Below are 16,236 nucleotides of genomic sequence, written 5' to 3' on the forward strand. Positions count from 1 at the left end.
CGCTAGGTATCGTGTACATTAATATAGGCTATCACCTCACTAAAATGTAGGGTATGAATTAGCAATATGACGTCAAGTGACGTCATGAGGTTCACGTTCGCGTTCACACAGAACCTTTCAAAAAGGTTCGCGTTCACACGAACCAGAACCTTTCAGAGGTTCACACCATCCCTAGTTTAGGCACATAGTTGGCCAGTTACGAAGTAGCTCTACTTTTTAGTAGTCATTAAGGTTTTGCCTGATTGTACTACTTATATGTTTTTTTACTCCACATGTACTTAACAGTTTAAGACAAAGCTATACATGCCCTTGAATTTTGTAGAGTAGATCAAAAACTAAGGACTCCTAAAATCTCTCAGCAGTTTAACTGCGAAATTTGTATACTGACGACGAAAAAAGTCACCACTTTCACCCAGCCGTAACTGCCTACCTGACTGTTCACGGAATATTTGGGAAGCTGATTTGCTAAGAAAAAAAGTTATCATTTTCGCCCAATCGTAGTCACGACCCCGTTGACATCTGGTCTAGTTGAATTCTTCGATAGTGTAACTATTTGGAGCTGTAGTGGAGACTGAAAATGGACACAACGCAAAAATCAGGAGCAATGTAGATGTTGTTATATATAACACACATTGAAATATGTCAGATTTTATACATACGGGCCATATTCTGTGGCATTCTATGTTATTATAGTCATTACTCATTAAGTGATGTGAAATCGAATGTGTAAAATTTATTCTCGAGATAGATTTTATACACTTTATCAACGCCTATGTGTCGTAAAGCGATTCGTCTAAATTGCCCGTCGCTTACAAAATACTTGGTCCGAAGGACAGGGTCAAGCGATCGCCCACTTGTATATCCATCATTTTGAACAATCGCCAAACTTTTCCGTACCCCACCCTTCACATCCGAAGCCAGAAAGTTCTGTGTTTTCACCGAGAATAATAACATTGTTTGATTGTTAGGCGTGCTATAGGCTGCCGTTTACTATTATCGTGACAAGCCCAGTTTGACGGTGTCCCGCTGAGTTTGAACAGTCGCTTGTTTCGTTGTGTGATTGATATCGCGCTTCGCACGCGGCGTGGAGAGCTTCGAACGTGCTGGAATTTGGCGTATTTTTCCGAAGTGTAACCTTCGCCAGCGTGTCACCTGTTCCCGAATTTTCTGGTAGGCTTTGGTGTAGGTTTAGTCGCTATCAGCAACATACATAAACTGTGTGACCTGTGACGTAGTAAGTTGACTATTCTTTACCGGATACTACCGGTAGATCAAGAGCACCGAAAACTTCCCTAATGGCACGTTTTGTGATAGGTATGGCTTAGCCATGGACAATTTCTCTCAACCCTTGTAACCTTAATATGTACTTTTGTCGATGTAGTGCCAATTTTGCTGAAAAATCATTTTGGGACAACATTTACCGTACGATGTAGACATGGAATATATCACCGCACCAAGGTATAAAATCGGAAGTGACGATGCATGTCGGTATTTCAATGTGGCGTCACAATGATACCCGAATGGCCACCATAGTCTGCAAAGTATGTGCTGCGAATCTTGTTCGGATTTTGGAAAAGAACTGTTTAAATATTTAAAATCGGGCATGCATTGTTGCATACTAATATACGCTACTTAAAAACGCGCTAACTGCTTCAATAGCAAATAAACATATGTAGGATGCAGTGATGAATGATCTAAACGCCGAAAAATGATATTCATCGACGATCCACCTCGTGATTTTTTGGTGTGTTGTGGCAGTAACTATGTAGCAAAATACAGCTTTCTCATATCAATTCATATTGTATCAGTATTAGTCCGCATAACGGAATATCGTTATAAATTTAACCGTACTATTTACACTCCGCGCCGTCGTTTAAACCGTATATATTGGTTAATCCATCTGGAAGCAATAAATCAAGCAATTATTTTGCAGAACAAGAACAGTTACATATTTAGGAAACGAACCGTTTTTCAAAATGCTGTTTATCACAAAAATAGATGAGGTGTGGCCATCTGCTGCCCAATCCTATTCAATGACCAGTAGAAAAGAAATCAAAATCATAATATTTTACTGTTGTTTGCATCTTCATGGCTAAATGTGAACATGGCTATTCTGTGTTGATTGGAATTAAAACTTATAACCAGGGTTGCCATACCGTCCTTATTTCTAAGATTTGTCCTTATTTTGAAGGGCTACGTCTTAGAAAACTCAACTGTCCTTATTTCTAAGAAATGTCCTTATTTTGGACTTGCGTCCTTATTTTGTCTTATTTTCAACCACTACAGAACTTTGATCGTTTCCCCTAGTATTTGTGTTGCATAATATTCATAAATTATGCTTTTGCGTCGAGATTCTATGACATCATAAAGGAAAGGAACTCTCGTGACGTACACACCATAAAATTTGACTTATAAGTGGTGAGATAGCTCGGGCCGTGAGTGGTTTCGTCTGTGCCAAGCTACCACGGCGGACGTCATTTTAGCAGTAAACAGCAGTACCAGGTTCCTGCTGTTTGGTCTACAGCAGGATAAGCTCAAGCTGTCGGGAAGGCAGCATTTATTGCGTAGTGAAAAAAGGCGCAGTGCAGTCGACACATTGGTTAAAAAGTAGTAAATCTATTAATTATTGATAAATTTTTCTAAATTATATTGCACTTGCGCACATAGTTTTAGCTACTAATAAGGTTAAATCTGACTAGTTAAAATGAGCAGGCGTAAAAACGTTTTTCGTGACAATTATGAGAGAGAATTCAAAGGTATCTAACGAAGTTTGAAGGACGAGTGTTTCGCACATAGCAATATCTGCAATTGTGACATTAGCCTTGGAGGCCATAGGAACGACCGCTATTTCAACTCACATTGACACCCCAAAACACAAGTAGTGTGTCATAATGATTAATTTGAGCCAGTCGAAAAATAATTTTTCCACAAGTCGATCAGCACCAACGACCACAGACGACGAGGCAGTTACTGCAGAGGGTAACTGGGCACTACATACCGTCAAACACCAGCAATCATTCCTCACCAATGATTGCACATCGCAATTGTTCAAAGCAATATTCCCCGATTCAAACATCGCAAATAAGTTTTATTCTAAACATGGTGTACGGCCTTTTTCCATCTTGGTTGACGCCTCTAATCACAACGAGGTGAAAATTTTGGTTTATCACCCTATGGGGAGGGGGGGGGCAAGACCAACGTTTTTTGGGAAGGGGGGCTGACGAAGTGCTGATTCGGCCCTGAGTAAAGGTAAATCTAGACATTAGCTCTTGTGAGATCCATCAAGCACTTTCTAATAACAAGGAGTTGCTGGAGCAGGTTGTTGCTGGCGAAAAGTATGGGATGTGGTATGCCACGGCTCGTATAAATACAAAGTATGTTCAAAAACGTGTTTTCATGCTAATCTAATTTTTCGACTGTCCTTATTTTTGGGTCTATGTCGATGGCAACCCTGCTTATAACGATAGCGATTGCTCGGAATTGACAGCATGCGGGTATCTTTATCAACAACGCAACCTTGCTTCAGTCGTAATGTTGGGATAAAAGATGGCATTAAACGTGAACCAATATCTCTTCTATTGTAATTGCTCTGCGTGCGTTCGCCAATTCTTCTAGTGTGCTACAAGCTCAAAAGTATGGGAGCCATCTACCCTGGGCGTTTCTGGAGAAATCTCAATCGTGTTTGCTATTCTGTCGATCGCGCGATGTAATTCGCTGTTCCTTTTCCGCTAAATCCCGGAAATACACCAGAATTCGTTTTATCTGTAGTAGCGAGGTCACAAATTACTGTGATTAAGTGTGCGAGTGGTTATTACGCGCGCTGCCATAAGAACGCAAAATGTCCGGAAGGTAGGCGACGGAAAGCAAATAATTACAGTCGATATATCGCCGATACTGTGACTAACGCGTAACTTATAAATTCTCTGAGTGAAGGCCTACCTTTAATTGCGTAAATGTATACGTTATGTTGCGAAACAAAACAACACACAAGCTATCTTCAAGCTGTCACTCGTGATGGAAGGTAGTATTCCCTGCTTTAGGTTATGTGCTTGTAATGACATGAAATAGATATATCACAAGTCATGTACGAAGTCAACGAAGACAGTATTATGGTGCAAGAATGTGCTTATTAGCGGGCTAATGGCGATATCTAATAGTCTAATGTAGACGATTCTTGAAACCCAGCATATCGTCCTGCAAGTACGCATCAGACCACGGGCTACGGTATTCGTTCTTACTGTACTGTACAATGCACAAATTGAACATAGTTACAGATACTTCATATTGTTGCTTCATTCACTAAAATATTTTTGACTGACATTTCGAATTTGATTCACCGTATTACTGACATCCGCTGCTGATGAGAGTCTGCCGAAAAGCTTTTAGTGAAGAATCTGAAGATACTACCAATATCTAGTTATTGCTTCATGTAATTCTGATGTTTTGTACCCCAAATGGCTTGTTTAAATTGGACGTACATGACCTCCCTCAAAACAGCATCGTAAAAGGCAATAAATTTACCATTGTCTCGAAGTTTGTTCACTGTTCAGCGAACCGTGTAGACGGAATGATCTTGTAATCATTTTCGGTTGCCCCAGATTAACTCTTCGCTCTTCACCGATTCTGGTCACGTTTCCAGGATTGGATGAGTATGAGTACACAAGACTGCCTGATCGGTTCATGAGTCTTTTGTTTTACCAAAATATACGCTATTACTAACAATCGCTGACGTCCGAAAGTATGAAGTTGTTACACCAGGGTGCTGCCTCTATACTGTGTATGCTACTTTGAAGCAAAAACTGCTATTTCATAACGCCAGTTTAAATAATTCATTCGTAACTTTGTGATGCCGTTGGCTTATGGAGGAGCATCATTGTAAGTAGAGTATGGTCGACTTGGTCGTCTATGACTTTTCCCGAAATTTCTGACAGAAGACGTTGCTAAAGTGTCGGACATTTACCCGTTTTGTTTCAGAACGGATAGCGTCACAGTCCCAATACGAGGTCACAAAGTCATAAATCCCTTTCAATTTGTCATAGTCCGGTTTTTCGTTTTTCGTATGCTGTGATACGACATATCGAGGTTTGCAGCCTTCCGCAGTGGAAAATACTATCGAACCTATCATTTTCGTTGATAAATTATCTCTTAGTGGCAAGGTGCAGCAATCGAATCATTGTCCCCAGCCGTACTGATGACTGCACTGATGTGTCACGCGAGCCAACACCCACTAAACCGCTGACCTGTTACTCGTGTTGTATTAGGCGTTAAACGTTCCAATTTAATTAACCGATACAACCGCAAACACACATCTGTCAAATTGTCGACAGCTTTCACCTCCACCGACGACGGCCATCTCCCGGGAGCCGTGCCGTATCGCATCGAAAAATGCGCCAGTCTCGTGGAAATTTAGGGCGCCTGCTGCAGCAGCTGTCGTTGTAGAATGTAGAGTCCCTGCAAGCCACACTATTGAACTATGACTGCGATGGTGTCTGAGGCGAATGATATTGCGATGAGTCAAGTCGTATTGGATTTCGCGACTCGCGCATGCGTAATCGTGATTGCAGTAGTTGTAGTCTCTTGCGATGTGATTGTTGCAGCCTACTGGTGTTACTTTCCATGAATTTCCCGTCAATTATAACAGGGCGGTCTGATGACAATTTAGGAATGCCTTTATCTCAAGTGTTTTCAAATATCTGATTTCCTCACTGTGTTGGGAGTTGTCTTATCCAACAGTCCAACGTTAGTGATGTTGACATACTAAGGTCAAAGCGGCAGGCAAATCGTGATATTCAGAAAGAAATGGCCAAAACTACATCCGTCACAGTAATGACTTTCGTATAAATATGAAGTCACACTCATATTAGCCCAAGTCCATTCCGGGCCACTCCGAAATTGACACTGGTCTAGAACCTCTGTCCTATATACGTGGAAAAGGATCTTACTTACTCTCTTATGGCACTTTGGAAATGGGCATTATAAAGAACCTCTCGTTATAGGTAAGGTAATTTACCAACGCACGTCTACGGTCATTAGTATTAGATACACTTGACGCCATTACGCATGTATCCTATATACGCTGCACACAACGAAGCATATTTTCTGGCATTCTGTCGCATACGATATTGCTCGCTGGACACGTCACTGCACGTTAATATCTTGTGGCAGAGTCTTTTAGCGGTCCTTTCATCATGGTGGGGAGGGCTACAATTTCCAGCCTCTATATGTTGCTTTTAGACGGATCCACTTTTCAACGCGGCTTCATAGAACATCAAATCATTGTACTGCATAATTTAGGCGATGGGATAAGGGAATGTAATGCGGTCATTTTTTGATCAAACGAGAATGCCGCTCCTTCACGCGAAGTCTTGCGTATTTCCATTAAGAAGGGGATGGTGTGAGTAAGACACGGAACATCCATCAAGGTCATTAAGCATTAATTAATGCGGAGTGTAGAATAATTTATATTGTAAACAGTACCGGATTAACTTACCTATAACTTGAAAATTGGACAAGTGGTGACTGATATTCATGAATATCGTATGCGATGCGTTCATCAGTTTTAACGTTTAAGCTCTCGTGCGCCAGGTTGATTGTACGTCCGGGCCTGCCTGGGGAATATGCGAGTACAATGAAATATTGATGATGCAGTACTATCGACATTCGCTATTGTTTCTAAATGCATTGGCGCATACAGTACTATAGCATACATATGTTAGCCTCGAATCTGGATCTTCCGTTGAAAAACTTCATGATTCGTTACGTGTTCGCTACATCTCCAATGTCAGGGATGTGAAATAATAATCCATGCTGGTGTCAATAGTCTGACTAATATTTAAAACACTGCACGGCGAATGCAGATGAATACTGAACAAATGGGGCACGGCGGACTGGTCTGTTCGAAGTATCCCTTGGTTATCAACACTGCTGCATTATTTCCAAATTAATCGGCGTGGTGATGTCCCGATTATTATTCAAACGGATTGTTGATCGCAGGCAACTATAGTTAATTCCAGTTGCTTATTAAGACTAATTAGAGCGAAACATCGGTAGTTCCAATGCTAATCTAATTAGTGAAATGCTTCTTTGCTCTAAAGTTAATTCAAATGCTAATTTCTGGTTTTCCTGAAATTGCTACATACTGTGTATAGTGCGAAACGAGTCAAGCTTGCTGTACAGAATTTGCTACTGTCGGGCTTACGAGAATTAACTCTAATTGGAACTAAACTTCATTCAATGCGCAAGTTTTCGCGAATTCAGTAATTCTAATTTTCATCTACTTCGAAAATAAACTGAGTAGCTATAATTCTAATTCTAATCTAATCCGGAAAAGTGTGGTTAGAATTATAATTCTAGACTTGTTTGGAAACACTGTGCAGTTATAATTTTAATTCTAATCGAATTTGGAAAAGCTGAAATATTCTCGGCTGGCCCTAAAAGTATTGATACAATCTTCCTGCCATATTGTCCAGTGTATCTGACAGTGCCGCGCAGATGTTATCCGAACAAGCCTCCCTGTGTAAATGTTTACAATAACATTAGCGCGTTTCTAAAGCCCTTCAGCTGCCGTAAATGTGTTCACGAATCACAAAATTAACAGAATAAAACCCAACCAAAAACTCTTTCGACCACGGCGTAACGTGAATCACCTCTGAATAATGATGGTTCAGTTACTGTTGATTACTCGTTGATTTGCTATTTACCGTAACAACAACAGGTAAATCTCCGATTGATAAGCATCACAAATGATTGTCAGGCGTCTATATTGTCTTGAAATACGACTTCGGAACATGAAAACCAACACGTTCATTGGTGACGGGTGTTTTTTTGCGTAATCCAACTGAAGAGGTCGAACTTCCACGTGAATTAGACTGTGGCACTGGACGGGTACGTAATGTAGATTAGAGCCCGACCGATTATCGGTTTGCCGATAATATCGAGTCGATATTACACTTTGAAAGAATTATCGGTATCGGCCATTGAAGCTGATAAAATATCGGCTATTTTCATGACGTCACAACATGATGGTAGGAAGTCGGTGAACTATAATTCTTGACCGCTAGACTTGGAATATTGCTATATTTCGTACAGCTTACACTTTCAAAGTGCCCAGATGCATCCTTTCTAGTCTATTTCATGTTCAAGTATGACAATGGCTGTAAAGTTGTTGAAATAAAGGCTCTGAAGTTTTGAAAATGCGCCTTTTGAGGTAGATTCCCCTTTATTTGAATATCGGCTGAATATATCGGTGTTATCGGTGAAGATGTCAGATATCGGTTTTATCGGTATCGGCCCAAAAATCCAATATCGGTCGGGCTCTAATGTAGATGTGGCGCAATGAAGTGAAGTTGCCGGGCCCAATTACGAAAATTCGTATCTGGAATCAGTGGCATAGAATATCGCGATATCTTGTATGGAGTGATCAAGGACTAATGCCACGGGTACAGGTAAAAATTACATTATGTTTCTCGAAGAAGTTAGGCTGTTCGCCTTGTTAACCTACAACTACACACGCTCTTCTCGCGATTCTATGAGACAGTCCTGGAAATATGACTTCATATTGAGTAATGTGCGGCTTGGATGTATGATTAATCCGTCTACCGGCAACGTAAACCATCCCTAATGCCGTTAGCTGGTATTAGCATCCTGAGCGCAGCGAATTTGATAGGAATTTGAATGGAAGTCGCAGACGATCTCACGTCAGGCGCCGGGCTGGAGACATTTCAACTTCTGAGTACCTTTAGTTGTTTACAGCTTTAAGACGCGGACGGCTGTTTAGCGGTCAGAAACGGGCCTCTTTCAAGTCTGGAAGACTTGTGGCTTAACTAAGGACTAGTTGGTGCGCGAGACTGGATCGCGGATCGCGCAATTTCGTCAGATATGCCCGCGGGCTGTTTTATCTTGACGGAAAAGTATAATAAAACGGCGTTTGATGCGATTTAAAAGGTGTTAGGTTCCATGATTAGACGCGTGGTTTGTTTTGAGCAACGTTCAAAGCTTCGCGCCGGCGAGTTTAGAATCAAAAGATAACCGCTTTCGTTCTGCTGCCACCGAGCCGCCAAGGGGTGCGAGAAAGGTTATGTAATATTCTTATGATAAACTAGCTGCCATCGTAAACATTCAACACCCGATTTCATTTGAGGTCATATTCAATTGAGATATTTACACTCGAGCATGGTATACGCAATGAAAAACAACAGTTGAACGTGCGACTTTTTCACCCCAAAACGAACCCTAACGCCAACCATAACCCCCAAATCGATAACCTAACATAACCCTAAGTCTAACCCTCAAGTGTATACTTGCTTAGGTGTCATATGCTTATATGTCTAGTCCACGGACGATTTACAACTAGGGATTACTATGAGTGGTGTGAAATCTTGCTGTATTCATCATATACGTATCAATTGCAGATAATATCACCGACTTTTATCAATAAGCTTGTTACCACCCATTCTATCCTAACCGCTGGTGTATGGTTTAATGTTTAATACCTTAACGGTTTTACGCAGTTGCCTAATCTCAAACTTGTATTTGTATTTCTCGGTATAGGTCTGTGAACCTCTCGCACCGATACTAGATATCAAATTTCCTTATTAAGTTTGGTGTAAGCTACTTACGGAGTTAATCTTACTTGGGCTAATACGGCGTGAGCTAACGCTCGTGGGTGTGATGTGGTTCTCTGGGACGTTACAGTATCGGGGATATCACGTTTGCTTTCATGGTTTATCCGGGCCTGTACCAACGGATTATACACGCGCGTTGTAGCAGACCGTACTGTAAAACTTGGGCATCTCTTACATCCGTTGTGAAAACACGCGGCACTTACGGGACACGCGATTGCCAAGTTGTAGATGTTGCGTAAACACGCCCGCGCGGAATTAGCTTGAAAATGGACACCGAAAAAGTTTCAAAGCTTTTTACGGGTTACGATACCGGCCGTACGTAAAACAACAATCGGGATCACTCATAATTTCGAACACTAGACACAAGCTATAAGCTCAAACGACTTAAAATAAATGAACACGTGCACGCTGGCCTTTTCAAAGACGGCAGACTCACGACCGTGTCAGGAACGAACCTCTTTTCCAAACTGACTCAGTGTTACGACAAACGCAGAGGTGGTCAGATTAGTCAGGTTTAAGTAGAACTCGTGCCGTAAATTTCGATTCAATTAACAATAGAGGTATATAGCCATCTTCAAAGCGCGACAAACTTACTGTAGCAAATGAGGGGGCTTTAAACTGCTGAAGTGGGTAGCTTGAAAAATAGACTATGCCAAGGCGTGGCATAGCTGTACTATAGCAAAGCGATGGGGGCAGATTTTCCAAATTGCAAGCTACATCTTCACCACAGAAGCAGTTAATTGTGTCGCGAGCAGGTGCAGTCGCAAATCACATTCTCTTTGCTTGTCACACGGACTGCATTGCCCAGTGAACGCACACAGTGAGACCATGCAAATTTACTTAGCACTTTACAGTACGATACAATTTGTAAATTTCGAAAAGTAAAAATGTGGTGGTTGTACTTAAAACAGATGAAATATCACCGCTTGATCAAGTGTGATATGTAGACTAAATCTACTTTGGCCTAAAAAAGCCATGAAAATGATTCGTCATGTGACTCTATAATTTATTACTTATCAATCACCCGTCTTGTATAGTCCTATTCGTCAACATCATTAGAGCTCAACTGATGCCTGCAATATAGTATGTATAGTGTGTACGCTTCTACACACAATAGCAAACCAGGGCTGTATAGTAAGGGATAGTGAAACCAAGAATATTTTTAGATGATATCGAATTGCGACATACAAACGTACACCTTGAATACATAGGTGTAAAATAGTTGTAGTTACCCTACTCCCATTGCGTATAGGTTGAAAATCTAGTCCTCGTCACTATTTGGTAGTAAATTCCGCTTCCAACCCATTCAAATCGGCGCAAACGAGTCAAAAACACTGTGCCGTATGGAAATATATCCCAGTTGTGTAGAGGGTTTTGATTTTTTTCGCCTTCTTGGGGCGTACAAGAACAGAACCCACTACACCCCTGGGATGTATCTTCGTCTGAAATTGTAAATGTGACTGATTTACACCCACGAGAACGGGTGCGGGTGTGGGTGCCCGGGTGCCCACGGAAAGAGCTGACGACTTCATTTACAACTTACCGTAAGGTGGAAATCGTAATAGATTACACGATTTTCGCTTAAAGTGATCACTGATCATATTATCAGCCTACCAATAACAAATGTACCTTTACAGATAAACCACCACCATCCGACGCAGACGACTTGGACAGGTGAGTCGCGTCGCACCATTCCCGCCGCTTGTCACGTGTCTACCCGCGCTTCTCCCATTTCAGAAACGCCTTCAAAGGAAAATGCGAGAAGTACACCGGCCAGACGTGCGCGAAATACCTGCGCAACAAGTACGTGTACCTTGAGTCGTTTCAGAAGCAGGAGGAGATCGACGCCACTCTCGGCGACGTTTTGAAACTCATCGGTACGTATACATCGGATGTGAAAGTCGGATTTAAAAATGTTGACGCGAATCGCTTACGATATTCCTTCTATGTGTTTGAATTTGGATTAAAAAACAGGTGCGAAAATTTTGACCTGATTTTGAGCTACGGTTATCAGCACTCTGGACTTGGAATTTCAAAAAAGGATTCGCTTTTTTGCTGCTCTAGATTTGAAACTATACTTTGAAATTCTGAGAATATCGAATCCTCGTGTAATGTTTAATGTTGCATTGCAGTCAGGGCCGGATATGAACATGATGCGATATGAATTCGGGATTTGATTGAGCCTGAGGCTCCGAAAACACATTCGATCATTTCTGATCTCTAGCGTTGGAGTAAAATTCATTATTTCCTCCCTTGAGGACTTCCCCATCAATGTAACGACGAAATTTGGTGGATAATATTGGGATTTCGTACTCTGCTATATACAATGCAGCGGATGCAACTTATGCCCAAAACAACTTTCTGTAAACGGAAACGGTGTATTTCGCCGATTTCAACCACGGCGCAGGGTGCAAATCGGGTATATGTTACTCCCTGGTAGAAAAGTTTGCTTCAGGCCAATTCCAATGGAAAAAAATAGTCAAATACACCGTTTCGTATTGAGATATATCCCAGGGGCGAAGAGGGTTTTGTTTTCGTTTACCATCCTAATTAGGAGCAAAAGGATGATTCATGTAAACAGAACCGACGGGGCTTACATCCCTAGGATATATCTTAATAAGAATTGCTGTGTTTGACTCATGCGAAAGCAAAATTTGGTACCAAGAGATTTTGATCGCCTGATTTGCATCTTACTCTATGGTGGAAAAACCTATTTGGAACCACTGAATCTACAGTTCATGATTCCATCCGCTCGTATCTTACTGGTTGCAGGTAACGAAGAACACGTACCGAAGAGCTGCGCAAAGTACGCGAGTCCCGCCTTCTGCCATTACGTGTTCCCGCTCTGCGACATGGATTCGGATATCCGCGAGGACCCGGTCGCGATAAAGCTATGTCGGGAAGACTGCGAGCTGCTGCAGTACGGCGTGTGCGCGGAGGCCTTCCAGTCTCCCATGAAGTCCATTCAGGTTGGCAATCGTATTGTGAACTTAAGTTATCGTAGGCCCCGTGTGAACATTGATTAATAGTGGGACGGGAGAATTCGATTCTCTTACTAGATGCTAATCGAGTAGAATTAGGAAATTCCATAATGTTTATTATGAAGAGACTCTTGAAGGAACAGAACTTCAATATACTAATATATTATATACACTAATATGTCGATATTGAAATATAGCCGAATCTTTTCGCCTGACACTCGTCAGAGTAATAGTCAGCAACTAGTAGAGAATTGGAAAAAAACTTTGTAATGTATACCACGAATCGTATCACAACATATGACGTCACCGACAGGACAATTCCAGTAATATGGCGTAAGCTTAATGCACTATTTGTAGATGATACGCGAACCTCTTTTGTTGGCACAAACTAGGTTGGCGGAATTTGGTAAAAGTTCACTCCAAGGCGCATAAACGAAGAAAATCTGTCGCGTCGGTATTTATTTCGCGAATAACCACCCGCCATTTCACAGGACGTGAGGAACAGCACAAAGTGCGAGAATCTGCCGCCGACCACCACCAGAGAACCGAAGTGCTCCCGGGTCGGTCTGGAGCGAGTCGTGGACAGGAGACACTCGTGCTACAACGGCACGGGCGAATCCTACAAGGGCGTTGCGGCTGTGGCGGAGGACGGGCAGTCGTGCAAGCCATGGCCGGGCAACATGTTACAGGAGGTAAGGAGTCATTACAACAACCAGATGTCAAACAGAGGTGGTCAAATGAGTCATCTACATGGTAGGCCTACTCATCAACTTCTACAACTATACTTAGATGACAATGATTACTATAGACTACTTATTTGATCACCCTGGCATCCATGAAGTATATATTCCCAAAAAGTAAAAGTACTTCGTTGCTGACCACCTCCACAAGAACGATCAATCTCAGCTGTTCAAGCTGAAATGTATCGATATCGTAAGACATTCCTATCCATGTCCGGCTGTAAATGCATTGAATGTACATGGAAAGTACAAATTCATAGACTAAAACTTAGTGGTATATTTTTAAAGGACATAAGATGTAATATCTAACCGTGTTCTGCTATGTTACTAGTGGAAAATACAAACGGGAATAACACTTTCGCATACTGTCGAACAGTATTGACATTGAATTGAAATGCAATTTTCCGTTTACAGTATCCCTTTCTTTCCGGTGGTCACAACTTCTGCCGGAATCCCGGCAACGCGATGGACAAGCCGTGGTGTTTTGTAGACAGAAACAGAATCAACAAAGTCGCCTGCCAAGTGCAACAGTGCAGTAAGTCGCTTTCGTAGGGAATAATAGCGACTTAACTAAGTCCCGTACTTTGCCAGTGTCACCCGGCGCCTCCACTGACCTTTTGGTGATAATAGTCCCGTGTCTCGGAGTGATGCTTTTGATCGGATGCATCGTGGTGGCTGTGTGCGTGGCGCGCAGGAAAAAACAACCCAGCAAGCAACATACTCCCGGTAAAAAGATAGAAATGGGGACTGTCGACTCTAAGAAGGTTAGATTATACTGCAGTACAATCCCGTGTTACAATTCTGAATTCCAGCGTTTCTCGTTTAGAACATGATTCCTACGTTACCGGCGGCCATGGTACATTTCTCGGTAGAGCTTGGCGAAGGGAAGTACGGAAAAGTGTACAAGGCGCAAATTATGAACAATCTAACCTACTCGCCGACAGAACCGGTACAGTAAATATTTCGTGTATCTTGTTGATCGTTTTGTGATATATATCTACACTTTTCCCAATAGGTGGCGGTGAAAACGGTGATAGCCGGCGCCTTGCCTTCGCAAATCAACGATTTTCATAGGGAGATGGACATGTACGCTGATTTGCAGCATCTGAACGTTTCCTGTTTGAAGGTATGTAAATCCAGTGCGTTTATATGGTAGAATGGTGTATAAAAGGGGATTATTAATTGATAGTGTTGCAACCCACCCCTATAGCGACGAAAGGGGGATCTCTCCATCCGATTGGGTGGTTTGGACGTTTACACCTCATGGTTGGGTGTATTTAGAAGTTTCACGCTTAGCACAACACCAGTGTTCATTAGTCACGTGATCAGTTTTGGCGCAGTCGGCCGTGGAATCATTTAGTATTGACCCGCCTTATGGCAAACTAGGAACTATATATATATATATATAGATAGATAGATAGATAGACATAACCTATGGATAGATGCGAAACACTTAGCAACCGTATACGATAGGCAATTTCTGGTCGCTTCGGAAACAGATAGGGTAATGTTGTGTTTGCGACCCGAGTGCAAAATTTATTTGAATTGGTCTTGAACGAAAGCTGCTGTTGCACTGATTCCGAGAATATATATTGCAAACTCGTCAGGGCACTGTAACTAACTACCCCAAAATCGTCCTTAAAATCGGAATTTGACATTTTTCCAAACCGTTGGAGCGCCGCTATAGGTAATTGTGATGGTCATGTACGGTGACGCTCTGATTGCTTGGGCCGATGCCGATTCTCGACTTGTGCAGGCATATTACACGATAGTTGCATTGCCCCGACCAGATTATAATTGTCGCATCAGATTTGCCAGCTATACTGTCGCTTGTTTCACTCCTTTCCGTCAGTTAGAAACTATGGATATCGGATTGTTACGCAGCACATCTGTCGTATTGACTTTCAGCATTATATAATCCTTTAGATTTATTGTAGACTTGACAAATGATTCAACTCTCAAACCCATCCTTACTATGTTACGGCATACCCAAACCACACACGCTCCTTTCTCATCCAGGCCTGCGTCTTACAACCCACTCTCCGATGCATGATATTCGAATACACAAGCCGCGTCGACCTCCACGAGCTGCTCACCCTGCATTCCCCGCATTCCGACATCGGCGGCAAAATATCTGGCAGCGTCAGCAGCCACACCAGCGCCAGCTTGGAGGAAGGCGATTTCCTGCACATGTCAGTCCAAGTCGCGGGCGGGCTGGAGTACCTGGCCACGCAGAACTTTATCCATCGCGACTTGGCCGCGCGGAACATCCTGGTGTGCAGCAACAACGTGATGAAGATCTCGAATCTGGGTGTGGTCCGGGATTGTTACTTGTCGAGTTACTATCGGTCGCCGCAAGGCGGGCATATGCTGCCTGTCAGGTATGCAACACTTTATTTCGCGATCTACGATGTTGATGGGATAGTAATACTGGTAGTGTTACCATATTTTGAGATCCAAAAAAGAGGCCACTTTTTGCAAGTTACAAAAGTTGTAAAAGCAGACGAGAAAACGGGTCATTTGGAATTTTTTACGGCTAATGTTGTTGGGTTCACTATAAAAGCATCATTTTCCGCCCAGGCATCTACAAGCGGGATTCCGCGTCAAATTTTGGTCGGATTGACTAAAATAAGGATAATTTTCGGCTTTTCTGCAATAGTAGCAGCACTTACTTATTGCCAAACTCTGATGATAACACAAGTATTTCGTGATTCTCGCATCCACAGGTGGATGGCGCCGGAGAGTCTAACCGCGAACGGGTACTCGGAAAAGTCCGTCGTGTGGTCGTTCGGCGTGATGGTGTGGGAAATGTTCAGCTACGGCCTGCAGCCGTACTGCGGTTACAGTAACCACGAGGTAACTTTCTAAATGAACTTATTCATCAATTTTTTG

General features: G+C 42.3%; 2 protein-coding genes across 2 annotated transcripts in view; one reads left to right on the forward strand and one right to left on the reverse strand.

Moving 5' to 3' along the window:
- Positions 1–16,236, reverse strand: part of LOC145438846 (uncharacterized) — a 186,410-nt gene that overhangs the window by 136,129 nt on the left and 34,045 nt on the right. The gene's annotated exons all lie outside the window — the stretch shown is intronic.
- LOC145438844 (inactive tyrosine-protein kinase transmembrane receptor ROR1-like) overlaps positions 1–16,236 on the forward strand; it is a 48,244-nt gene that overhangs the window by 27,993 nt on the left and 4,015 nt on the right. The window contains exons 6-15 of the mRNA XM_080316207.1: positions 11,261–11,297; positions 11,361–11,500; positions 12,396–12,592; positions 13,096–13,296; positions 13,759–13,879; positions 13,936–14,108; positions 14,171–14,293; positions 14,360–14,470; positions 15,364–15,725; positions 16,071–16,200. Coding sequence (XP_080172333.1) covers positions 11,261–11,297; positions 11,361–11,500; positions 12,396–12,592; positions 13,096–13,296; positions 13,759–13,879; positions 13,936–14,108; positions 14,171–14,293; positions 14,360–14,470; positions 15,364–15,725; positions 16,071–16,200 — 1,595 coding nt within the window. The remainder of the gene's footprint in view (positions 1–11,260; positions 11,298–11,360; positions 11,501–12,395; positions 12,593–13,095; positions 13,297–13,758; positions 13,880–13,935; positions 14,109–14,170; positions 14,294–14,359; positions 14,471–15,363; positions 15,726–16,070; positions 16,201–16,236) is intronic.

The sequence above is a fragment of the Botryllus schlosseri genome, chromosome 5 (genome assembly GCF_051294905.1).
Source record: "Botryllus schlosseri isolate E-star chromosome 5, Bs_hap1, whole genome shotgun sequence".
In the NCBI taxonomy this organism is placed as follows: Eukaryota; Metazoa; Chordata; class Ascidiacea; order Stolidobranchia; family Styelidae; genus Botryllus; species Botryllus schlosseri.